This window comes from Phyllostomus hastatus, unplaced genomic scaffold (assembly GCF_019186645.2).
Source record: "Phyllostomus hastatus isolate PE091 unplaced genomic scaffold, TTU_PhHast_1.1 phas_scaffold_129, whole genome shotgun sequence".
Taxonomy (NCBI): Eukaryota; Metazoa; Chordata; class Mammalia; order Chiroptera; family Phyllostomidae; genus Phyllostomus; species Phyllostomus hastatus.
In genome coordinates, this window is record NW_025334009.1 from 28,639,121 (window position 1) to 28,665,760 (window position 26,640).

The 26,640-nt window shown below is 44.7% G+C and overlaps 1 protein-coding gene across 1 annotated transcript in view; it reads left to right on the forward strand.

Moving 5' to 3' along the window:
* The window catches only part of NEK11 (NIMA related kinase 11), a 212,562-nt gene that overhangs the window by 157,291 nt on the left and 28,631 nt on the right, over positions 1–26,640 (forward strand). Inside the window, exons 14-15 of the mRNA XM_045856864.1 lie at positions 3,668–3,728; positions 17,734–17,830. Of these exons, the coding sequence (XP_045712820.1) occupies positions 3,668–3,728; positions 17,734–17,830 (158 nt within the window). The remainder of the gene's footprint in view (positions 1–3,667; positions 3,729–17,733; positions 17,831–26,640) is intronic.

The window sequence follows — 26,640 nt, forward strand, 5'->3', positions numbered from 1 at the left end:
CTGTGAGTGAACTTCTTGCTGAAGTGCACACGTGGTGCTGAACACCAGAAAACACCTTCAGAGAGGTGCGAGATTCGGTTCCGTTTTTCTCCCTTTTCTCGTGGAGGTGGGTGTATTTGTCTGGGGTCATATGTGTTCAATTAAATGATAATTTCTAGAACACTAGGAATGAGTTGGTTGCTAAATTAAGTTGTAACACAGCACACAATCTCTTTAATTCCTTTCCTAAATTGTGATTTAATGTAAAAAATCCAATAAGTTCTCCCTTTGTCAAAATAGAGAAAATTTCATTTAAATGTTTAAAGGTACAGTTGGCATCTTGTTTTATCCTATGGCTTATAATTTATTAATATCATTTATTTTGATCCTCAAATTGTTCCAGATTTAACCAATAGAAAAATATGTATGTAGAAATAGAGACGTAGCCCTGGCTGGCATAGCTCAGTGGATTGAGCACGGGCTACGAACCAAAGTGTCACAGGTTCGATTCCCAGTCAGGGTACATGCCTGGGTTGCAGGCCATGACCCCCAGCAACCGCACACTGATGTTTCTCTCTCTCTCTCTCCCCCTCCTTTCCCTCTCTAAAAATAAATAAATAAAATTTTTTAAAAAGTAAAGAAATAGAGACGTATATAGATCAGTGGATCTCAACCGCCGGAGATTTTGCCTTTTATGGAACACTGGGCAATGTCTGGTGGTGTTTTAGTTTTCATATCTCAGGGCTGAAGGAGGGGACGATAGGAGCGCCTCACTAGGCTTTGGTCTGTATGCTCTGATCTGCAGCCTGTGGGGAAAATGACGTGTCCCTTGTTGAACATGTAAGTTCGGCTCAGTCAGGCATTGTCCATGACCTCTGGGGTCACAGTCTTCAGGGAGGCTGGGGTCATAGCCTCCCTCCCACAGTCAGGGAGGGAAGTAAGCAGCGGCCCTAAGTGTGCTCATGGCCCATCACTATACTCGCTTGCTTCCCCGTGAGAATGCACACCCTCATGTTGAGGCCATATTTAGACCGAGAATCAATGTTCTGCTTAAACTCTCCTTCAGAACCTGCACTTGGAAGCTGTTGGTGAAGAACCCACCCCTCCCCACCCAACCCCTCTTTAGCTGTGTTTTGTCTCAGGGCTGCATTTTATTTCGTGTATAGCAAGGAATTGTTCTCCGGTCTCCTTCCAACAGCATCATGAGCTCCTCTGGGTCAGGGGCCTGGCCTTCTACAATATGTAGGTGCAGTGTAGGGGCCAAGAAGAGTTCAGGCTCTGGAGACACACTGCCTGTTCCCCCTCTTACTAGTTGCATGACCTTATGGAACCTGTTTGTGCCTCAGTTTTCTCAACTATTAAATGGGGAGAAAAATAGCACACCTGGTAGAGTTTAAATAAATTAATATAGGTAAGTTGGCACAGCATGGTACATATTAAGAGCTTAATAAAAGTTAATGTTCTTTCATTCAGTCAGTCATTCATTCTATGTTATTGAGAGATTATTTCTGTCCTCACCCACCCCTGTACAATGTTTCCCAGCCTCTGTGTAGGAAGATGTCACTGATGTTTTCCAGTCACCCAGGTGCCCCTACAGCCCTGCCTCTGACTCCTGATGACCCTGTCTCATTGACTCAGCTCCAGTGCTCATTGAGAATCTCCATGCTCAGCGGCAGCACAGTGATTGAAACTTTTTAATCCATCGTGTCTCTGCCCCTTTCCCATCCCATCTTGTCATATCCAGCGCTCTTATTCCATCCATTGGGTTTCACCAACAACCCTCACACTGTGCTAAAGGATTTTTATTTCAGTTGCTTCTCATAAGAGCCCTGTGTGAGAAAGAGACTGTTATTTTCCTCACTTTACATTTAAGGAAACAAGCTTGGAGAGGTTAACAGGCTTGACCAAGGCTGCAGAATTGAGAAGCAGGATGTTTTTCCTCCATTTTCCAAGTAATGATGTACCTTCAGTAGGGGAGAACCCACTGCATAGGTAGGCTGTAGCCCAAAAGTTGATGCCATTGTTGGATGCCAAAGTTGAAGTCTTGTTTGACTTCCTTGCAAATCACAGAAGCTGGAAGGGTCCTGCGCAGATTTAGCATTTGTCATGGGCCACGGGCCGTGCTAGGTGCTGGGACAAAAAAAAAAATGGAAAAAGTTGGTCAGTGACCTTCATTTGCTTAGGGTCTCAGTTATCTTTTACTGTGTAATGAAACAGCTCAAAACTTAGTGGTTTAAAACAATGACTTATTGTTTCTCAGGATCCTGTGAGTTGTCTGGACTCACAAGACAGTTCACTTCCATGTGGTACTGTTTGAAGTCACTCGTGTGGCTTTGTTTAGCTGAGAGCGTGGCTTAGGGTCCAAGATAGCCTCATCTACATGCCTGACAGTTGGTGCCGGCTGTGGGCGGGGGGCCTCTCATGCTCCAGGGCCTCTCACCATGTGATCTCTCTGGCAGGATTGCCTGGACCACTCTACATAGTTGTTGACTTCCAGAGAGTAAAAATGGAAGCTATGTGGTCCCTTTAAGGTCTAGTCACAGAGTTCACACAGCACCACTTCTGTGGCATTCTGTGTGGCCCAAAGCAAGTTACAGGGCCAGCTCAACAGGTGGGGAAGGGGACTCTACCTTTTTTTTTCTTCATCTATTTCTGTGCCTGGACCCTGCTCCCCTATTCCTGGGCTGGGCACCATGGTCTTCAGTTAGTGCTTTTGACCTCACTGACCAGCATTGACCAGGCATCCCTGCCTCGTCATTTTCTTGTCTGTACATTAGAAACATGAGATGATGCTGGATTGTACCACATGCATAAAAAGTGGCTGTCCAACCCCAACCAGATGTTATAAAGTGAAACTCAACACAATTGTGTAATGCTTCAAATAGCTTATTATACTCCAGTACATTTTTTTCTAAAATCCAAAATTACTGCAATATAAAATGTGTTGCTTGTTTTGAAATGGAGCAGGTGAGCCATAAATTATTAATTTCTCTCAGATTAAACACAAACCTGAAAGTAATTAAGAAGTTCTACTTCCCCAGATCATTATGATGCTGTTTCAGATATTTCCAGTCTCCTGGGTAGAGAACAGATATTCACTTTGTATTCAAGACAATGTTCTGTTTGTATCAAATACAGTTCTGGGGCCTTCCCAAACCTTCATGCGGGTGTCTGACTCTTACTGAGGGGTAAGGTAAATAAGAGCACTAGATTTATAGGGTAAATAGTTCTTTGATTTATGACTTCCTGAAGGCCATACAGTTTTAAAGAAGATCTGGTAGAGACACTCTCCAAGAAAAAAACAGTCACTTGATTTCTGCTGTATTCAGTACATTGTAGATTGTATGAAACTATTGTTAAATTCTTATAGCGTTTATCATTTTATAAATTAAGTGAGTAACGTTTGTTCATTATTGAAATTTGGAGAAGGCAGAAGCACACGAAGGATAAAATAAGGATCACCTGCGACCCCACCCTGTAGTCACAACCACCATTACCATTTTAGTGTCTGTTTTCCCTGTCAGAGAGAAACATGTTTTTCTTTTTTTAAAATGGGATCGTACTGTAAAATAATGTTGCAACCAGATTTTTTGTGTATTTTGTTGGGCCTAAATGTGGCAAAAACATTTTTCATGTCATTAGAGATCCTTCTACCATCCAGGGCAGTAACTCTGTCTTGTTTTAACAGGGCAGCGATGTTGAAGCGCTGGTCAGGTGTTTGGAGAATGTTCTGGGTTGCACCTCTCTAGGTAAGTTTCTTTATTCCAAATATAAAGGTACTTACTGATTCCAGTGCACCATCCAGGAAATAGAAAGCTTAGAAAGAATCTTTGGGATATTTCAGTCCAACCTCCTTCTGTTATAGGTGGGGAAACTGAGGCTGACAGAGTCTGAGTGTCTTGCCCGTAGACCCGGGAGTCTCAAAGCAGAATTGTTTATTATTGATGTTAGTGACCCTCAGTCTCCGAGAATGAAATAATTGAAATTCGGTGATTTATTGTGATAAAATGGTGGCCTAGCAGTGCTTCCTATCTGGTTTTACAGGTTTCTGTGAAGAGAAGTCTGTCTTCCTCACTCCCCCTGTAGAAACAGGTTGCATTCAGGCCAGCTGAAAGGAACATCACCCTGAAGGTCAGTTAGTTATTGGAAGAGATTTGGTCTGAAAAACGACGTTGAAATTTCTTTAGCCTTGTCAGTCTCCGTATATGAGATTGCTGTGTGCTCCAAGGATAAAACCTTATTTCTTAGTTTCTTCTTCTTTTTTAAATCCCAAAAGACAACTGTGATAATGTTGGGTACTAGATGATAAATTGTCATTTTAAAATTTTTTAATTATGTGACCAAAAGCCATCTCTTTGAAGGGAATGGCAGGCATAAAGATTGAATTTGCAGGTGTGCCAGCATTTACCACTCTTTTATTAGGAGCTTAGTGCTCAAATCGTAGCCTTTTTCTAGCTTATTCCGCAGCTCTGTGTGCAGAGCATCAGTATAACACAGCTCCCTAACTTTTTCTCCTGACTGTCCTCCTGGGGTCTGTTACTACTATGTGCAATAACACTTAGTAGGCACATTTAACTCCCAAGAATGGACCTGAAGACTAGGAAGGCTTCCCTTTGGCTGAGTCCCTTTCCCTCCGACCTCAATTAGATTACCTCAGCAATTTTCAGACTGGGTTCCTTGGGACCTCTAGGGGCAGGAAGGGAGGGTGGGGGTGGGGGGCGGACACTGAGCTGCCCCAGGATAGAAGCCAGGTCTGCACTGCTCATCTCTGCGTCTCTGAGTCTAACAGCGCCTGGGACAGAAGAGGCATTTAGCAGATCTTTTAAAACTTTAAGAGAGACCACACCTGCTCCTTTACCAGCTTCAACCAAGACACTAATTTCACTCTTATTTGTTTTGTAGATTAGATTTTGGCATATAAGATTGTGTCTTGAAAAAGATGGATTCTATTGCAAAAGAAATGAACAGTGAATTGGAGATATGATATCTAAATTCCCTTCTGGACTGTATGATTTTACAAAAATGAGCATTAGAAACATGGAATAAAAATACACATTTATCTCTGCCTGGAGCCCCACAAAATGACAGAAAAGAAATAAGTGATATAAACCCACAGGAACAAAGGGACAGGAAAGGACATAGGAGCGGGCCACGGCTGTTAGTAAATTTGAGAAGATGGAAAGCAGATGAATGAGTGGTGATTTAGGCAAGAGAGAAAGGTGAAAGCTTAGTACCTAAGATGGGTGTGGGGAGGAAGAAACGGGAGGCGCGATGGGGGAGCATGCTTTGGAGGGGACGCGCTGCCTGCTGCGCTAAGGAGGTAACTAAGCGTGCTTTTGAAATGCCTGTCTGTCTGGGATGGTACTTACAGCTGGACCCTCATTGCAGACCCCAGGCACTTCTCTCTGTTATTACACAGAAGCCATGATGAAACCTCCTCACATAGTCTCACAGGGGATGCGGTTGCCCAGGTAGCTAGTATCTGTTTTGCTATAATGCCATTTTTGGGAAACTGGCCAGTTATAATAATAGAGCTAGTTAATCACTGTGCTTGTTCATATATGTCAGAATGTTAACAGAATATGAGGGACAGTTTACACTTAAATGTGTCAGAGTATAAGCCTCGTCACATAAAAATGAGAGCTCTGTGAATTGAGCTAGACTTTGCTCACATTCAGCATCAGCCTGTGCATTTTATAGCCCTGAAAATGTTTATGCAGTGGTTTGACCCCATCCCCAACACCAGATTTAGGTTTACTTCTGTTTAATACAGGGACAGTGTATTTTCCCTTCTCACGTCACTAGGGAGTAGAGAGTGATGAACAAGTAAGCACTGTGTAGCTTCAACAGATCCTGAATTAGAAGGTGCCCTTTTGAATTCCAAGTTCAGTTTATCAGTCTCCTCTATGCACCAAGGTCACTTTAAAGCCTTTGGATCCGTGCTTCTCACACTTGAGCGTGTGTCAGAACTACTTACAGGGCTTTGAAAATGCACATCTAGTGCATGCTGGAGAAGTCATATTCCCAACAATTTTCAAGTGAGGCTGACGCTCTGGTCCCAGACCACTCTCGGGGAGCCATGGAAGCATGTAAAGTTTAACGTTCTGTTTTGATGTTTGAGACGTTACCTGTACTCTAGAGAGAACTCATCAGCGGAATGACACAAGTCCTTGGTAAACTATATTTATAAAAAAGCTGTCTGTAGATCTAAGCTGAATATTGTCACAGAAATAGTTAGAATAAAAGCAGAGTCTTCAAAATCTCTCTGCCCATTAAGATTCCTTTGGAGTGTTGATATGTTTAATTAGTTTGGCTTTTTGAAAATTGTTTGTCCTCAATCCTTCCATTAATCTTTGGAAATAACTATTTAATCTCTACTAAACAATGTGACTAATAGACACCAGAGAAGGTGACAGGCTTCTGAATCTCTTAGAAACTTCATTTACTTAAGCTCTACAAACTCTAAGCCACTAAGTGTAGGGATGACTGACAGCCACTTAACCTTGCACTATGGTGCTTTTCACCTTGACAGAGAAGCATTTCTTGTAATCATGACAGTGATTTCAACACAGTGCTTTATCTGTGGGCACTGGCACATTGAAACCACTACTTTTGGAGATGAGGAGGGATATTTTGGATCACAAATGACTTGGGTCATTTTGATGTGAATGCACAATGTTTGTTTGCCACTATCCCTTCTGTTTATGCACTAGAGAAATTTAATAGTTTCCATAAGTTCTTTGAAACTTGAAAGGATGCAGCAGTTTCAGAATTAGTGGCAACTTCCAAGAGAACCTGCTGTCTGTCTGTTACCACGGCAGACCCATTCCCTTGGCGGATGTGTGGTGATGGAAGGAAGTTGGGAAAAGATTTTGTAATACAAATAAATCCCTAAAACAATTTTATTAATCATTCTTAGTACTAAACTCTTAGCAAAGGACATTCTGTATATTACTAATGCCTAGGGAAAAAGTTCCAGTAATCACGTTTCCCTAGTTAAGAGTCTCAGCAACCACGCTCTCATTCATTACTCATACATTACAACTTCATCAAAGTTAACATACGTTGTAGAGGAGTGGTATTAGCTCCCAATGATGTGTTGGGCCTGGATCCTGCCGCTAAAAGCTTAGATTTCCGAGGAGAACTAAGACAAGAACCTAAATAATGATACAGCAAGAGAGTAAGGATTCCAAAAATGGGGGCATTGCTTTTAGTTAGGGAGAGAGAAGTCATGAAAGAAGCTTGAAGGAGAAGGTGGCACCTGAGATCATCCCTGACATAAGGATACACCTGGCCATGAGGAGACGGGAGGACGGCCCTGCAGCTGCAGGGGACACAGCAATGACCATGAGGAGCACACTCGGGGGCGGGGCAGGCAGGACCAGGCCGGCTGTGCCGGGCGAGGGAGAACAGTTCCGCGTGTGTCATTTGCCCGATCATCACACTGTGAACATGGCACAGACTGGCTCAGTGGCTAATTTTTATTATTTTCTTCTAAACAAGTACGATCTTCTTTTCCTTGGAAAAGGTGTTCACTAGGATCTTCAAGATCCACTGCCCTTTGGTGTGGAGGAGAGTGCTCCCTGCCACTGTCTCCATGGGGTAACCACAGCTGAAAAATGTGGGGTCTGCTCGTCACACGCCTCTTCTTAACCTGTACGCACACTTAATCGCTTATTAAAAAATAAGACCCTCCTTTTTATTATTTTATTTTATTTTATTTTATTTCATTTTATTTTTACTGATAGGTACTATTCTTAGAAGCTTCTGGTATATTCAGAAGGAAATGAGCATTTCCAAACCCCTGAACTCCTGTTTTTAATTTTCCATATAATTTAGTTGAATATCTGTTGTATGAAATAACATGTAGTAAAAATAGAAACTTTATTGATTTCATATCTCCTGATATTTATTATCTCCTCATGAGTAGCAAATTTGCTTTTCTGAGCTAACCTACTTTCCTCTCCCAGTGAGTTTAATTTTGCTGGGGGCAGTGCACTGGGGTGTGTGGCATGAGGCTGAGGGAGGCACTGTCATAAATTCACCTTGGTCTTTTATCAACCACAGAGCACCTTTACAGAGATCATTGCATTTAAGCTTTCCTAGAGTCCCAAAGAAAGTTCGATTTGTTTTTTGGTACAGGTTCAGAAAGTGAGTCATAGAAGTTTTGTAACTTACCAAACATCAAAGACTCAAACCCCAGTCCTCTGAGGCAGCTCACACCCTCCTCCTGATGTGCCCAGCTCCCTTTCCCCTGGAGGCTTCTGGAGGTGTCTCTCCTGGACCCGCGTTTCCCCCTTTCCTCCTGTACGCTTCCTGCAGCAGCCCCTCGTGCAGTCTGGCTTGGACACTGCTGCCCCTGCAGGGCTGACAACAACCTCCTTAGGTGGTGGCTCCTGCCCTGCACCTATAGACACAGCTCTCTGAAAGAGATGGGCTCACCAGGGCCAGGTAGAAATGATTACATGGTTGTCATTTTCATTATCACTTTTATCAAATACTCAACTTTAGTTAAAGGCACCAAGACAACCACCTCCATGTCTCCACACCCTCCAATTCCAGCGCCCATGTGTCAGGGCTTGGGTTCTTCAGGAGGCAGCCTCTGACATGGAGTTGGGTGGGCAGGACATTTATTCCGGGGTGCCCTCAGGACTGACCCCAGTGGACAGGACAGGAGGGGAGCAGGGAGAGGCAAAGGGCCGAGTTGAGCAGTGGCGCAGGCCTGACAAGACTTTCTCCAACACACGGGGAGCTCTGAACTCACCAGAATTTGTAATGCAGACCCAAATGGCCAGGCTTTCTATCTCTATCGTGACACATCATCAAATGTGGGCAACACAGGCAGGACATGAAATCAGGCAAGGCAGCTTTCTGCAGCCAAGGCAGTTTCTGATGGGGCCACCGCTGCCGCTGCATGTCTCCAGCGCTCCCAGCAGCTGGGCGACAAGTCCTTCCTGTAAGGGGGATGTGGGCTGTGTGTCTCCATTCCTGGGGTGTAGGGGCACGGCAGAGACCAGCCTGCTTTGCAGATTCTTAGGCAATTTTACTGACATCTGAGGTCCACTGTCATCACAGGGAAAGCTCAAGGAAGAATCTCCACAAAAAGTAGGTCAGCTGAGCCTCTCAGCCGAGTGGGACGGCTTTCATAATACCCTGCTGGTTCCTGGCCCCTTTTATAATAAGCCACAGGGCCATCACCTGAAGAGGTGGAGAAATGAGTTAACAGAAGTAATGTTCTGCCCAAATTCCAACCCTTGGAAGAGAGGTTTTCTCTGATGATCTCATGATTTTTCAAAACCAACACATGAAAGTTTTTACCTGGAAGCGGTACTTCTTGGAAGAGCACTCATTTGGGAGTCAGGGAACCACAGTTCTAGTCCTGACTCTGGCCCCCTCCTTGTAGCTCTATGGCCTGGAGCAAGTCCTACAGCCTCTCTTGGCCTCCCTTTCCCCATCCGTAAGGTGAGGTAATTTGGCTTAAAGGTTTATGGTCACCTCCAGCTCATCATGATGATGCTCCATCATGTAGGTCAGGTTTGGTAAACCACAGACCATAGGCCAAACTGGCTCACTAATGTAAATGAAACGTTGCTGGAACACAGTAATACTCATGCATTCATCTGTTGCCTATGGCTGTTTTCATGCTACAGCAGCAGAGCTGAGTGGTTGCAACAGAGAGTGTTTGGCCTGCAAAGCCTAAAGTATTTATTACTTGGCCCTTTACAGAAAAAGTTGGCCAACCTTTAGGCCAATCTTTGATCATATGCTATTCTTTTTTTTTTTTTTCACTTTTATTAGTATTTATTTTATGCTGAATTTATTCCTGGGCCATAAGCTTTTGTTTCTTCAGTTTCTTCTAGGATATCTTTTTCTTCTGTGAACCTTCCTCTTCTGCTTTAGGAACAATCAGCTCTTCTCAGCAGGATCATCACAGTGTGGCAGGGAGAGCCCATGTGCGGGTTAGTCCTCCCACAGGCTCTATAAGTCCTATGCCGCATCTCAGGGGCTTTGTTCACCGGGATGTGCTCCATGACCAGAGAATCCACACCTAAACCCTTAAGTTCAGCAGTACTCTCTGTGTTTTTAAGCACGTGCAGCAAAAACTCAGCACTCTTTTTGGGCCACTGACCCTGTGTCCAGCCCCACTGTTTGGCCTGGGCACACCTACCAACTCCACCATTGTATCGATGGAATGGGACACGCTGCTCTTTAAAGTGACATCTTTCGGATACTTGGTGGCTTTTCGAATATGCATACGCTTAATGACCTGGCAGTTTTACGAGTGTTCTTAAAGTGAACACGAAGATTGAACCTCTTGATTTGCATGATTTTGTGGGATTTTCTGGGTCAAGTGAATAGCAAACCGTCTTCAGAGGTCACCTCTGGTCGTTTTCGGGAAGAGGAAGTCGTGTGCTATTCTAAAGGCTAGTAATATATGGCTCATGAATGTGCCTTTGCAATAATTTGGGCAAAGAGGGCTGTCTTCAAATCTCAGTTGTTTCCCGAGTGTCCCTCAGGCGGGTGAGAGAAAGAAGAGGGTTAAAAGCAGATCAGGTGCGGCGCATTCTGTCTGTGCTGTGCACCAAGGGCAGTGTCTGCGAGGATCCCTGAGTAAGCAGTGTCCCAGGTGCTTAAGTGGGATCTCGTTTGCCAAAATATCCATCCCCGCAGTCCCTGCATCAGCTCTTTATTACCCACAGGGTAGGATGCTTACTTAGCAGGGAGGGCAAATGCAGGTTTCTGTTTTAAGATCAAGGTCATTTGTCCAGCAACTGAAACGAATAAAGGGAAATTTTTAAAGAAATGGTGGGGGGGACCTTTCTCTGGGGTGAATTCTCAGATGCATCAAATTGTCACGCCTTTCGGGAAAATAGCTTTGCCAGTAGGAGCCCACAGGAGGAGGGGGGATCCCAACAACCTTGGGGTTGTGAGCTGCGCTCTGTGTTCCTCAGAAGCACCACTTCCAGGGGCTTAATGTCTTTTCCTGTCATTTGGTTTTCATCTCATTGTCAAAATAGCCCCATGAGGTGGTATTAAGTGTTATAATCCCCACCATCCTGTAATTCACAGGTGGGAAAAGAGCATTCAGGATGGTTGTGCCTGATGTTTTATACTGCCTGTAGCATTTCTTGTCCATCCCTCCTTGGCCTAGGACGGGAAGGTGGGGCAAACAGTTGCAGGATGAGAGGAAGGAGAGAGCAGAGCAGCAGGGAGCAGACTGTGACCATGACCAGGGGATGAGGGATGACTGGCGTTGGTCTAAAAGGAAACTCAACCAAAACACCAAATGTCAGCACCTGTTTGCAGTTTCATTTTTGTAGTGCAAAGGGCCCTACTGTGCAGGGCATGATGGGGAGGGGTAAGGGAAGCAAACGCTCAAAATCTTCCATGTTGCATTTCCTGGTGTTACAGAACAGACAAGGGGGGCCTCGCACGATATACTATTATTGAAAGAAGGCCTCGGGTCCGTTATGTCCGCCACCCTAGGAAAGACGTCTCTCAATGCCAGAGATTCGTGAAAAGGAAAGGAAATGTTTATTTAATGCTATACTTACTTAAAGTAGTGACCTAATGTCTTTATCAAAAATCCTAAAGTCCCTTAAAACACCCACAAACAGACACAGTCCTTCCTTCCTTCCCCCTTTGCCCAGTCCAGAGTACCGTATCTCAGGAAAGGAAATAGAAGTCCATGGCTCAGGCAGTCCTCTGGTTCTTCCCAGTCAGTACTCCCTCTCGACTGGGAGACCTCCCTGGGTTCCCGGCACCCTCAGCTGAGTCGCCAGGATCTCTGCTAAAACCAGGTGGTGGTTCCCCTTCTAAAGCTGTGGGGGGTCTCCACTCTGTCAAGGCCACGTGGTTCTCTCTCCTAAAGCAGCACGGTTCTCCCTCAATGGCGGAGGTCCTCCCTATTCTGCTAAAGCAGCATGGTTCTCTCTCCTAATGGCCGCCAAGTCTGGGTTTTAAATCCCCGCAGCCAATCTTCCTCTGCAGCCTCATTTCCGACTCCTCCCACACTCGGCTTCACTTGCCAGAATTCATATCCTTCCAGCTTTACTGGGCTGCCATCATGAGTCTGGGCAGGTGTGGCCCCATGTCCTGGAGCCAATCTTCTCCGAGCTCCCACGCAGGCGCTGTAGCTTGGGGGATCTGCCCCCAGTCACGTCTTGGTGGGGAAGTTACTTCCATTCCCCTGGCTCAGGGCATGGCCACAGCTATTTAACATATCTAAGTGACCAGCCAAAGGCTATAGCCTTTGTTATGTTATGTTAAATGACCACCCCAGAGGGTAGCTGCAAGGCTGTTGCTATGCAAAACAGCTCTCAATGGCCCTGCTCCATTTGTCCCTTCCCCCAACCCACACCGTGGTGGGGGGCGGGGTAGAGACATCTTAAAATCTCTTGGACACCTTAAGTTCTGGACCCTATTTCAAATGCCCATTTGGGGTCCCCCCTCTTGGCTGCACCCTGTAACACTGGCACCACCTCCCTTTGTGAACCTCTGGATGCTCAGTTTTGACGCTGAGCCATGGTTTTGGCTGCAAGCACAGTGTCATTCCCTGCTCAGGCAACATGGCCATGGTCAGTCCCCCCATATTACAATGGGGTCAGAGTCCCCTTCTCAGGAACTCACAACCCAAAAAGTGAGTTTATAGAATGATGTGTGGGTCACTGGCCAGCAGTGATCACGGAATGCTGTGGATGGCTCGTCGAAAAACACGCGAGAAAAACATGCACAGAGACAGACTAGTTTCTGTGGGGAAGTAGGGACGAAATGGCCCCCACCCCCAGTGGGGAGCGCGCAGACTTACAGTCCAAGCCTGCTTTTATTGGGCTTGTTTTGCATAATAATTCACGTAAAGTACAGTACTCATTAGGGGGAAGTAAGGAACCATAGAAAACAAGGAACTCTGCCAGTCTATTTTGAGTCGGGGTCAAAGAGCTGTAAGACTTTGAGGAACAAACTAAGTTCCTCCTTGGACCCCTCTCATTCAACTGAGAGCATTCTAAACAAAGAAGGTTTCACAGTAATTTACATGTTCTTTCTTAGGCCTGATCACCCAGGGAATCCGCCCTTTTCAGCAGAGCTGCACCACCCTGTCATTGTTTCAGGCTTAGGTGGAGCTTGGGAACCAAGGCAACCGAGAGATAAGGAGATTTTCTCCCAGATGATGAGAACTCAGGCTTTGTCAAAGCCGAGCAGTGAGGGTCCGTCACCCCCTTTTGCTGCAGCCCCCCAAAGTCCTTCTTTTTGGGGGCCTCCCAAAGTGATCATGCCTGTCTTAGGTCATTCCCCCCTTGGGGAATCTTACCCATCTTTGGCTAACCGACCAAGCTTTTTGGGGTTCAGTTATGAATAAAGCAGCAGAAGCAGCATTCCTGCCAGGGAGATAAGCTTTTGTCCCCTTGCTGGTTTACGGTTCCAAGGGTGTTCCCTTAGCCTTAGCCTAGGTGGGGGTTTCAGCTTCTGATACCAGTCAGGGTGGTTCCCAACAATAGAAGGCGCCAGGTCATGGCTGCCACTCAATCCCCCTGCTCTCCTCTGCCTTGAGGCTGCAGTCAGTGAGGACCTGCTGAGTCCCAGCCTCACAACACGTTTCATGGAGGTGCCGGGGAGTCAAGTATCTTCAGGATTTACCACCCACAGAGCAGAGTGGTCAGAGTTTTCTGTAAGATTGACCACTCACTCGCATGTGCTCATATCCACTCTTTAAAAATTATCATAGGTAGAAGCTGTGTTTGATGACCGGTTGCTGGACATTCTTCACTCTTAGAAACCACAAGGACAAAAGTGCTGTCTCAGCAACGCTTCGTGTCAGGATCTAGTGTTCTTCAGGAAAATCACGGGGCGAAACAGAAGTGAAGGCCCATCAAAGTTAGGTCAGAAAGGCCCTGGCTGGTGTGCCTCAGTGGATCGAGTGCCACCCTGCGAACCAAAGGGTCGCCAGTTCGATTCCCAGTCAGGGCACATGCCTGGGTTGTGGGCCAGGTCCCCAGTATGTAGCGTGTGAGAGGCATCCACACATTGATGTTTCTCTCCCTCTCTTTCTCCTTCCCTTCCCTTGTCTCTAAAAATAAATAAATAAAATCTTAAAAAAAAATAAAGTTAGATCAGAAAGGAACAGACTTACTCTTTGGAGGAGGTGAGTCCCCAACCTATAGCCACAAGATCCTTGGGAGAGGAGAAGGCATCCAGTTCTCATAAGAAATGTGTGAAACCAAAATGCATGCAATGTGGTGTGCGTCTCTCACACCCGTGCTGTTTCCAGGTGCATGCAAGTTCTGTTGAAATTAATAAAGAGAAAATTAATTTTTAGAAATTAACACAGGGATTGGGGATTTAAAGACTTTTTAAAACCTCTAACCAAGCCAAGATCTGGGACCAGATCTTTATGGTTCTGGTTCATATAACCAGTGTCGTCCCATGGGTCCTTGCACTTGGGGTCTCATGAAATTTCTGGTAATTTTGTCTTTGAATTTGTGTTTTATGAGTGAAGTCTGATGGAACACATGCCAGGGGCTTGACGCCTCACTCATGTGCTGTGTCCGGCTTCCTCCCTGAGCAGGGTCCTCCTCCACCATCCCCACTGCCACCTCCATTCCCCGTGGGGGCCTGGGCACAGCTAGGGGAGGGTCAGGGCTGGGTGGGGCCCTTGGGGCCCGTGAGGGTTTTCACTCCTCCTCAAGAGCATGTATCCCAGTTCCTGAGGTAGAATGACATTAAATGCCCAATAAAAAACACCATGACAGGCCCAGAGAGAGATGTAGAAGAAAGAAAAAAAAATGAGCTTTTCTCTTACTTTTTGAACAAGGGGCCCTGTGTTCTCATGTAGCTCTGGGCCCCACAGCCTATGTAGCTGGCCTGTCTAGAGCCTTGCTACTCAGCATTGGTATCACCTGTGAACTTATTAAAACTCCAGGATCACAGGTCCTACGCACAGCTACTGAATCAGAATCTGCATTTGAGAAGGCTCCCTGGGCTGCTAGGTTTGGGATGGCAGCATAGGAGAGCTCCCTGGGTGACCTGGGTGACCTGTATCTTATTAAGGTCTGAGAAGCAGTGGTCTAGAGCACACTCCAGGCTTCAGTGACCTACTAGTGAAGTCTGTGGCTCTAACCCAATGGTTTTATCCTGGTTGCTGCTTGTGTTGTCTTTTTAACGTAAAGCAATGGCTACTCCTGCTGGAAGGGGCGAATGGAGAGGGAAGAGGCTGACTGTGGAAAACTGGAAAAGCAATTGCTCTGCCCACCAAGCTCTGCCAATCCTGTTACTCGAAATTCTCTTTGCCCTGTTCTCACTCTCAGGCTCAAGGTTTAGCATCTTTCCCAGCAATGCTGAGAGCCTCGAAGAGGGGAACAGTGGCCAGATGAAAATTGCTTTGACCTCACCTGTAACCGTGTGGCTCAGTTGGTTGGACATCGCCCTGCAAGCCAAAAGGCCGTCAGTTGGATTCCCTGTCAGGGCACGTATCTGGGTTGTGGGCTCAATCCCTGACTGGGGGGCATGTGAGAGGCAACTGATCGATGTCTCTCTTGAGCATCAACATTCCTCTCCCTCTCTTTCTCTCTCCCTTCCCCTCTCTCTAAAAAATAAATGAAACCCTTAAAAAGAAGAAGAAAATTGCTTTGACCTGTATTTGCATAAGCCTTCAGGACTTGCCAGGGCCTTCTGGGAGAGAGGGAGAAGCAGCACCTTCCTTTTGTTCTTGGCTGAACTGGCTTTGGAGCTTGCACCGTTACTCAGCATGGCATGGCATGGCTGATTATCGTTTGGTAACTTTTTAAGTTCCAAGAAAGATGATTATAAAAAGCAACTGAAATGAACACGAAATGGACCCCAAGCCTTCCCTTCACCCCCACTCACAAAGCCTTCCCTGGACAGAAGCGGCTGTCCTGCACAGAGTGTTGCAGATGGGGAGGTGATGAAGCTGCCCTCCTCTCAGCATGTGGGAGGGACGATCTCTAGGAGTGAAAGACCTCAGTCATGGCACTGCTGTCTTAACGTGCAGGCGTAATTGATGACGTGCCGGGTTGAACTAATGGTCATGTGCGCTCCGCAAAGTTTACACCTGTTGATCCAGTCACGCTGCATCCAAGGACCTAGGCTGAGGAATGATCAGGGGTTCTGACAAAAGAGCTGAGAGGGGGATATTCATCTCAGTGAGGTCTACGGAAGCAGGAAATTCCAAGTGGGATGCATGCCCCCCAGAGGGCACACAAAACAAGTTGTACCTGAAGAATATTGGAATTTGCATTTAGCTTACTAAATTTTTAAAAATCTAAGAAATATAACTCTAAATTTACAAATTTATATTTAAATGTATAAGCATAATAAATTATATTTATATTTATAATTTGTTTATACGTTTATAAATTAAAACATAAATTTTAAAAAATGAGCAGCACGTAGAGCTGTCCTGTGGTTAGAGAGAACATGGGAGTGCACTGGGCACCTAATGCAGCAGGGAATTGGGTGGGACAGGTCCCTGTGCTCATGGAGCTCACAGTCTGGTGAGAGAGAGAGAAAAGTCAATAATGACTGCATCATTGTAGGGTGAACAGCACTTTTACTGGTGCTATGCAAATCCAAGGGGGGAGCAAGTACTCAGGCCTTGGGGAATCCAGGAGGACACCCTGAAGGAAGTTACACCCAATAATTATATTGTTTTGCATTGCATTGCACTTTACTGTATTTTGTTGCATAGCGTCGGATAGATAGATAGATAGATAGATAGATAAATAGATAGATAGCTTTACTAATATGTAAAATGGGGTTTGGCTCTCACACCTTCTTGTGTGGTTGCTAAATCAGACAGGCATTTATTATATGAGATCTGTTGGGAACAGAGTGGGAATTTCACAATTTGGGCCCCTTCTCTGACAGCAACTACAAGGACATAATTTATAAATGAATATTAGGGTGTTCAAAGTTTTTTCCTAATAGGGGTGGAAGGCACCTTGTGGGAGATCCGAGGAGCACACAGGAGGACACTGCCCAGCTCCAGGGAGGGTCACTGTATGAATCCCATTCTGGATTACTCTGAGCCCTGCCTCAGGGACCAGCTTGAGCTTCTCAGTGGAAAGTAGTGTTGTTTCCTTTGGTGGACTCTTTCCTCCTTCAGTTCCATTATATTTTATAAGAGTCTCCAGGGCATCTCTGTAAAAGCTGTGGCTCACTCAGCACATTTCATAAGACCCCAGCTTTCAGTGACAACTCTTCACCTTCTGACCTCAACTTTGGCCTTCTGCCCCATTCTGCTGAAGCCCAAGGAGGCAGATGACCTCCTGGTCGGCATCTTGCTTTCCACTGCAAAAAAACTAATTCTCAGGTGTGGGATAAGGTAAACAGAAAACTAAGTTTATAGCAAAAATTCCCCAGTCATCAGAAGCAAATATCTGCACCTGCTGACAGAAACCGGCCCGAGGCTCCCCAACAATGGCCGCTCGTCCACACGTGCATTCCTCCCTGGGCTTTCTCGCATGAAAAGCCAGTCTTCTAAACAACCACGTTCTGTTTAAATAATCCTTTTGAGAGCAGCTTGATCCTGGAATTCTTCATGCATATTAAAAGGGTAAATAATCTTGTCATTTGTAATAAATCTCCTTACTGTTCGTGGCACAATTGAATTCCTCTTTAATTAATGTGGCATTACCTTGTGGCAAAGGTGGGTTAGCGTCTGTTCTGATTGCCCTTGAGTGTTGCCTTGAAGACACTGGAGTGCTGATGAAGTCAGTAAGGCTGCGCATTGATTTTCAGACTCAAGGACAGTCACTGGTGCAGTTCCAGACATGTCCCCAGAACCAACAGTTTTCAACAGTGCAATGGCCAGGACCAAGATGCAATGCATGAGAGAGTAAGTAGCATGTTGCCTGACCCCTAGCAGTACTAGAACATACTGACAAAGAGTGTGATCCCAACTGTGTGATGCTTTTCTAGCAGCTGTGTTTTCCTGGACGCAACAGGGAATAGGCTTACACAAGCTCAGTTAAAAGGCCTGAACCTGCATCGAAGGCACCTGCTATGGTTTGACTGTATCCCCCCCAAAATTCATATGTTGAAATCCTAACCCCCGAAGGTGATGGTATGGTATGTGAGGCCTCTGGGAGGTGCTTAAAGCACAAGGTGGAACCCTCATGCACAGTATTAGAGTGTGATAAAATAGACCCACGGAGTTCCCCAGCCTCTTCTGCCCTGGGAGGACAAAGGGGAAGGCAGCAGCTGTGAGCCAGGAGGAGGGCCTCCACGAGAAGGCAACCGTGCTGGCACCTTCACCTTGGACTTCCCAGTCTCCAGAAGTGTGAGTTATAAATTTCTGTTGTTTATAAGCTATCCAGTCTATGGTATTTTTTATATCAGCCCCAACAGACTGAGACAGCACCTGTTACAGATTTCTTGGCAGAGACGCCCAGTCTCCTAGTCTAATTGGAGCACTAGTAATGTAGTGAGATGCTTATTGTTTTCTAGTCCTGCCTATACCTGAGTGGTCACGTTCTAACATAGCTACCATGGCAACCAGAGATTCCCAGGAACTGGAAATGAGGGAGTTTGGACCAAACTTTCCCACTTCTACCTGCTTCCACTTCTCCTTGCTAAGAGATTATGGAGAAGGCTTTGCTAATTTCCCAGTCAATAATCTTCAAAGAAAAGCAACTCACTTATTTTACCCTTAAAATTTAATAATATGTTTTCAGATTTTTTTATCTAAGACTTCATTTTTTTTAGAAAGTACACAATATGCCATTTCCTAGCATATTGTGAAAAGCTTTAAATAATTAAAATAAAAGTAGTTTTGCCAAAACCAATGGCCAGCATACATTTAGGGATTTTTATTCCTGGTGTGTTATTTTCTTCCTTATTTTTTGACTGAATTTGACCAAGTATTACCTGGCTCGTGTTTTTATGTGGATCAATACACTTTGGGATGCTCCACCGTGAGCAGTGTTGCTCCTTTGGTAGAATAACCTGCCATTTCCTGCCATATTCTGTGTCACAGAGCTCTGTGCCACTCCAGAAGAGACACAAAGGAAATTGTGGCTGCAGGCTGTGTGTCTTTTGAAGATGTTGTGTTTCCTCAATTTCTAAGACTTAAAACATAGCCAGAGGGAAGGAATGTTGCTATTCACTCACTGCACAGTGATATACTGTGTGCTCAGCTCGGGGACAATAACTGATGAGATAAAAGAACAATGAATGACATTTGTCCACAGGGAGACAGCAAAGAAAAGTACCAAGCTTCAAAGTGAAAAGCTAAATGACAGCAGAGTGGCTATGTAATATGAGGTGATGGTTAAGAAAAGTCCCCAAATGGGATCATGGCCATGTGCCAAACGGAGCAGATGGTATGAACTTGAAGGCCAGAGGGGACATAGAGAAGGCCTTTGAGAGAGGTGGGAACTTGTCCTTGGCCTTCACAGAGAGGTAGGACTTGGAAAGGTAAAGAGAATGGAGGGGAAGCTGGAGGCCAGCAGATTTGGAGTCTGAGTCTTAGCCCCACCAATAAATGGCTTTCCAACCTTAGGCAAGTGATTGTTCTGGGGTTCAGTTTCCTTCACCTGCAAAATGGTCATGACACTGTTGCCATAGCTGGGTCCCCAGAAGTGGACTCAGAGATGGGAAGGACCGTGCAGGAGGCCTGTGAGGGAGTGTTCTTGAGTCCAACACCCGGGGGAAGGAAGGGGAAGGGAGTGGACTGGGCACAGGGACACCTCAGGCTGTGCTTTTGTCTTATGGAGCCTTCAGTGGGCTCTTCGGAGTTCTCAGAAGCTAGGGTGGCCTGCAGAACTCTGCTGATTTGGAGAGAGAGGGTCAGGCCTATACAACCTCAGGTCAATCAAGTGCTAGATGTAGACCACCCTGGGACAGGACTGTGACTGAGCAAAGTGTCTGCAGCCAAAGCCATCCCCAAAGGGGCCGGTAGCTGAGGGTAGTCCACCAGTGGTATGCCCAGCTGGCCTGCTGTGATGAGTAAGTGACACATGCATGTGAAAAAGAAACATACAAGAGGCATTTGTCATGAGAAATCACATGAATTTGGTGCTTGTCGCTAAGGAGTAAGGAAGATAGCTTTTTGTTCAAAGGTCTGTGGGGAAGGGAACTCGAGGGAGGTGTTTCAGGAATGATGATCACATCAAGTTAATCAAGTTAATTAAAAAAAATTATTTTGAAAAATATCAAGCCTATAGAAAAGTTGTAAGAATAATACAATGAACACCTATATATGCTTCACCTAAATTCACCAGTTAACATTTTTGCCACATTTGTATAATCTCTCTATATCTATCTATACTACATATATTTATGAATTATAGTTATTATTACTGTTATTTGAGAATAAATTTAATTCATAGTTCTTCAAGTCCTAATTATTTAAGTGTGCAGCTCCCAAGAACAAGGACATTCCTTTATATAACCACAGTAAGTAATTAAATTTAAGAAATTTCACATGGATATATACTATTCAATATACAAATCTATATTCAACTCTCACCAGTTGCCCCAATAAGGCCCTTTATAAGAATTGGGTTTTTTTCTGATACAGAATACAAACCAGGAACACTGCATTTAGTTATGTCTCTTTGCTGTCATTTATTCTGGAAAAGTTCCTAAGTTATTCATTGTCTTTTCTGATACTGATATGTTTGAAGAGTACAGGACAGTTCTGTAGAATGTCTCTTAATTTGGGTTTATCTGGTACTCACTCATGATTAGATACAAATTATACATTTATTAATAGTATCCTATATAAGTGATTCTGTGTCCTTCCGAATTTTCAAAAACTTAATTTGGCCCTGGCTGGCATAGCTCAGTGGATTGAGCATGGGCTACGAACCAAAGTGTCGCAGGTTTGATTCCCAGTCAGGGCACATGCCTGGGTTGCAGACCATGACCCCCAGCAACCACATATTGATGTCTCTCTCTCTCTTTCTCCCTCCCTTCCCTCTCTAAAAATAAATAAATAAAATCATTAAAAAAAACTTAATTTGGAGAAGTTGCAGACATATACAAAAGTAGTCGGAAGAGTATAATTAATCCCAGTGGACTCATCAACCAGCTCAACAATTACCAACCATGGTAAACCTTGTTTTATCTCTACTCCCATCTATTATTCCATGTCATTTCTAAGGAAGTCCCATTCATCATATCTTTTCATCCACTAATCTCTCAGTAATACGTGAATTTCAACCTGCTCTTCGACATCTCCCCTAGGGTGTCCATGGCATTTTAAGGTATCCAAAACTGCTCCCTCCACAGCCATCTTTGCAGGAGAAAGGCAAGATCTAGGCAAGAACACACCTTCCAGCTCAGCAACTGGTGCCCCTATGGCTTCCTCGTCTCCTCCTGTGAGAAAGTGAAACCCTGTAAGGAAGTTGGGGAGCAATGCATGTGATCGTACTGCCATGATTCTTTTAAGCACTCTCAGTTGGGACACCCTGGGGCAGACCCAAGCACAGTGGTCAGGAGGAAGGTGTGGGGTGTGAGACAGTGACTGCTGGAATTTATATCCCTGCTTATATTTATGAGCATGTGTCCTTGGACAAGTTACCCAGCCTCCTTGTGCCTGAGATTTCTTGTCTGTAAAGTGGGGCTAATAATGAGTCCTACCTCATGGGGTTGTTTTGAGCATTAGTTGAAATCATGAATGTATGAAATGCACTTAGGATAGTTCATGACACAGAGTAAGTGCTCAATAAATGTTAACAGCTTATAAAGACTCTCAGTATACATGTGGTTGCTTCCTCTTGAAAAGCCTCCAAGCCACATATCTGACGGTATTGGCATGTATTAGTCTGTTAAGTGATGTGTTATACCTGGAAGTATGTGGGTGAAGAAGCTGTGTATGAAAACATTTATATAGCCTTTTTTTAATATGCAAGAAGGAGTGCCAATTCTCTTGAAAATTTTCATAAAGTTGTTGAATATAAAAGCCAACCATTTACCATCCATCAGCACTTGGCTTCCTGTCAAGGCCACTTCTTACTCCCACTGGGAAACCACTCCACAGACGAAACTCCCTGCTGGCCGCAGGCAGCCTGGCTCTCAGCAGGCATTAGGTGGTGCCACTCAAAGTCATTGGAATGTCAGCAGAATCACAAGAAATCAGCATTGATTTCCTCTCTGGCTGAGTAATTCCCATGTACATTTGAAGAGAAGTTTCTGTTCATTGATGGATAGGTGGGTGGGTGGATGGATGGATGGATAGATGGATGGGTGGGTGGATGGGTGGATGGATAGGTGGATGGATGGATGGATAGGTGGGTGGATGAATGGATGGGTGGGTGGGTGGGTGGGTGGATGGATGGGTGGGTGGGTGGGTGGATGGATAGGTGGATGGGTGGATGGGTGGGTGGGTGGGTGGATGAATAGGTGGATGGATGGATGGATAGGTGGGTGGATGGATGGATGAGTGGGTGGATGGGTGGATGGATAGGTGGATGGATGGATGGATAGATGGGTGGATGGATGGATGGGTGGGTGGATGGGTGGGTGGATGGATGGGTGGGTGGGTGGATGGATAGGTGGATGGGTGGATGGGTGGGTGGATGGATGGATGGAGGGAGGGAGGATGGTGGACAGATGAGCCTTTGTGGCTTTATGAGCCTCCTGAAAACTACCCTCAGGGCATGGTTTTCTGTTGTAAAGAACTTTCTTTACCACCTTGAGCTGAAGTTGATTTCAGGCTTGCATTGGAGGTCAAAGAGGTGAACCTATGGAATGGCAGCTGGTTAGCTTTCAGCTCTAAGGATAGTGACACACTGTTACCAAGGGACCAATCCTTTACTTTATATAAGCCAACACAATATACTATGTCATGGAGGGTTTGTTCAATGTGAATAAGTAAATCTCTGCTCTTTATGTATCAGGTGATCCCTCTAGTGTTCTTGGCTTTGCTGCTTCAAGTGTGGTCCATGGACCAGTAGCATTGATATCACCTGGAAGCTTGTGAGAAATGCAGATTCTCTAGTCTCATCTCTCCTGAATCAGAATCTGTAGTTTAACAAACTTTCTGAAGATTCATGCAAATATTAATGCTTAATAAGCACGGTCTCAAGAGGACTTCCAACCTGGGAGAAGTTTTTTACCAGAGTATGAATTCATGTCAATCTTTTTTTTTAAGTAATTAAATTTATTGAGGTAACATTGGTTAAAAACATTTGGATAATTCTCAATAAAAGCCAGAGGACTTCTGGTGAAGGTGGTGGTGTAGGTAAACATGGCTCATCTCCTCACACAACCACATCAAAATTACAAATATACTATAGAATAACCATCAGTCAGAAGTCCTACAACTAGAGAATTAAGGAAGAAACCACACTGAGACTGATAGGAGGGGCAGAGACACAGAACCCACATATGGCAGGTAAAAATCTCAGGATTGAGGGGTCCCACTCACATACCAGGCACCACCCCCCCAGCCCAGGGTTCCAGTGACAGGAAGATAAGTCTTTGCAACTTCTGGCTGTGAAAACCAGCAGGGATTGAGACTTGTGGAAGACAGAAACTGCTGTATTCCCAGGAATTTTCCCCTAAAGGGCCTGTGCACAGACTTACTTAGACTTACTCCCTCTGAGCTCCTGCACTGAGGCAGCAGATTGAAAGGCATAAGAGACATATGGGGAGGACCTGAATTCTCTGGCATCAGGGTGAGAGTAGGGGGACAGCTTTCTCCCAGACAGAAGTGCTGGAAGAGGCCATTGTTCCTTTTCTGAACCCTCCCCGCAACAGAACCAGGAGACAGGAGCGATATCTGAGACTCCATCAACTTGGTGAACACTGTTTGCCCCACTCTGGTGATTCCTTGGGGCTCTGCCTCACCAACCTTCAAGCCCACCAAGCTCTTTCCAGTGGCTTTTCCATATGAATGGCTTGTCTTCCCATGCTTCAGATTTTCCTAAATTTTCTCAAACAAACAGTATCTGGCTTCAGTAAACCCCATACCCCCAGCTAAGTTGCCTCAGGCCCAGCACTAGCAACAGCTGGCTTTGGTTCACAGCTTGGCCTCTCCTGGGTACCTCCAAGCCCAGCACAAGTAGCAGCCATCTGCTTTGTAGCTTATTCTGTATGACCCTCGATAGAGCACAAGAGGTAGCTGACATTGGAAGTGCCAACAACAATCAAGGTTCAACTATAAAGAGGAGTGTATACACAGCCCACACAGTGGGTGCACTTTCAGTACCCATGTTGGGTAGTAAGGGAGGCTGTGCCACTGGATCCCACAGGACACCTACTAAGTTAACCCTCTCTATTTAGCCTGGGAGATGTAGTAGCTCTACCTAATACATAAATACAAACACAGGGGGGGGCTGCCAAAAGAAAATGGAGACAAAGAAACATGGCCCAAATGAAGGAATAGATAAAAACTCCAGGAAAACAGCTGAACAAAATGGAGATAAGTAGTCTATGAAATGCAGAGTTCAAAACACTGGTTGTAAAGATGCTCAAGGAACTTAGTGAGGACCTCAACAGCATAAAGAAGATCTAGTTAGAAATGAAGGATACACTAACTGAAATAAAGGGCAATTTACAGGGAAACAAGTAGAGTGAATTGAAGCTCAGAATCAAATCAATGATTTGGAACATAAGGAAATAAAAAACAAGAAGAAAAAGAATCCAAAAAAGCATGAATAGTGTAAGCAGTCTCTGGCACAACTTTAAGCATTCAAACATTTATATTCACAGGGATGCCAGAAAGAGAAGAAAAAAAGTAAGAAATTGGAAATCTATCTGAAAAAATAATGAAAGAAAACTTCCCTAATTTGATGAAGGAAATAGACATATAAGTCCAGGAAGCACAGAGAGTTCCAAACAAGACAGATGCAAAAAGGCTCACTCCAAGAAACATCGTAATTAAAATATCAAAGGTTAAAAATAAAGAGAGAATCTTAAAAGCAGCAAGAGAAAAGCAGTTAGTTACCTACAGGGGAGTTCCCATAAGATTGTCAGCTGATTTCTCAAAAGAAGCTTTGCAGGCTAGAAGGGACTGGCAAGAAATACTCAAAGTAATGAAAAGTAGGGACCTGCAACCAAGATTGCTCCACCCAGCAAATCTATCATTTAGAATTGAAGGACAGATAAAGAGCTTCCCAGACAAGAGCTAAAGGAATTCATCATCACCAAGCCAGTATTATATGAAATGTTAAAGGGTCTTTAAGAAGAATAAGATTAAAAATATGAACAACAAAATGATCATAAATACATATCTATTAACAGTTGAATCTAAAAAAAAACCAAAATAAACAAACAAGCAAAACAGAAACAAAATCATAGATAGAATGTTTTGATGATTTCCAGATGGGAGGGGGGTCAGGAGGATTAGTTGAAAAAGATGAAAGGATTAAGAAGTACAAATAGGTAGCTACAGAATAGCCATGGGGATATAAAGTACAGTATAGGAAATGGAGTAGCCGAAGAACTTATACACATGACCCATGAACATGGACAATGGTGGGGGGATTGCCTAAGGGAGTGCGCCTCAGCTGGGTGGAAGGGGACAAGGGGAAAATGTGAGGCAACTGTGATGGCATTAATAATAAAATATAAATTTAAAAGTCAAGTATTATATAAAATATATTTATGTTTTAAGGCCTTAATTTTGGGGAATTTTTATTCACTTGCTTTTTATTCTTTGTATTAAGGAAGGTATAATTTATATCTAGTAAAACTTCCTTTTTATTACATAGTTCTATGAATTTTGACCAATGTATCGCTTTTATGTAGTAAAATTCACTGCTTTAGTATATGGTTCTATCAGTTTTGATAAATATGTATAGTCATATAACCATCACCACAATCAATATTATAGAACAGTGTTCTCAGCTCCAGAAATTCCCTTGTGCTCCCTCTTTGTAGTTCATCTCTGCTGCCATGCCCTGCCCCTGGTAACACGTCAGTCTCTCTTCTGTCCCTGCAGTGTTGCCTCTCCCAGCGGACTGGAAGTCCACATGTAAGTGGACTCGTTACTCAGCATCATATGCCCCAGTTGTAACTGACTAGTAGCTGTAGAAATGGATCTGGATCTGTGAATAGTCACGTGTGAGACCCTTGTAGTTCTGAGCTCTTTATTCTCCACAGGTGGAGGTTTGTCACAAGGAGGGCCAGGTTTTGGGTTAAAGTCCCAGGCACCTCACAAGCAGTTGTTCCTCAGGTTTCTGGACCCACAAAACTTGCTATTAGAGCAACTCGCTACCTAGGACATTCTGAGGCTGAACTTCCAATTTCCCTTTCAGGGACTCATCGGGTTTTTGCCAGTAGCCCAGTCATTACTGCCTGGGAACAAGGGGCTAGGGGTGGCCTCCACTGTTTTGCTCAATGGGACAAAGTTCTAGGGAAGGGATCCACCTCACTAAAGCCTCAGACTGAACGTGGGAAGCTGTGGAGAAGGCCTGAGGGTGTGGGGGAGCTTCTGTGCCCACTTCCCCACTTGGAAGTTGGTGCCCTGAAAAGCATCTGGGTCCTAAGAAATGCTCTTTATGACAAGGGATGGGATCTTTCTACAGTGACCACAACTCTGAATCCGCTCTGCATTGTTGGTTCATGCAGGAGGCACAGAAAAAAATCAAAATAGTTGACAGCATAGATGTGTGACTTCCCCTTGGGAGCTATAATTACATACATCTCAGGCTCCTTAAAGTTGTCCACAATTCACCGATGTTCTGGTCAGTTTTT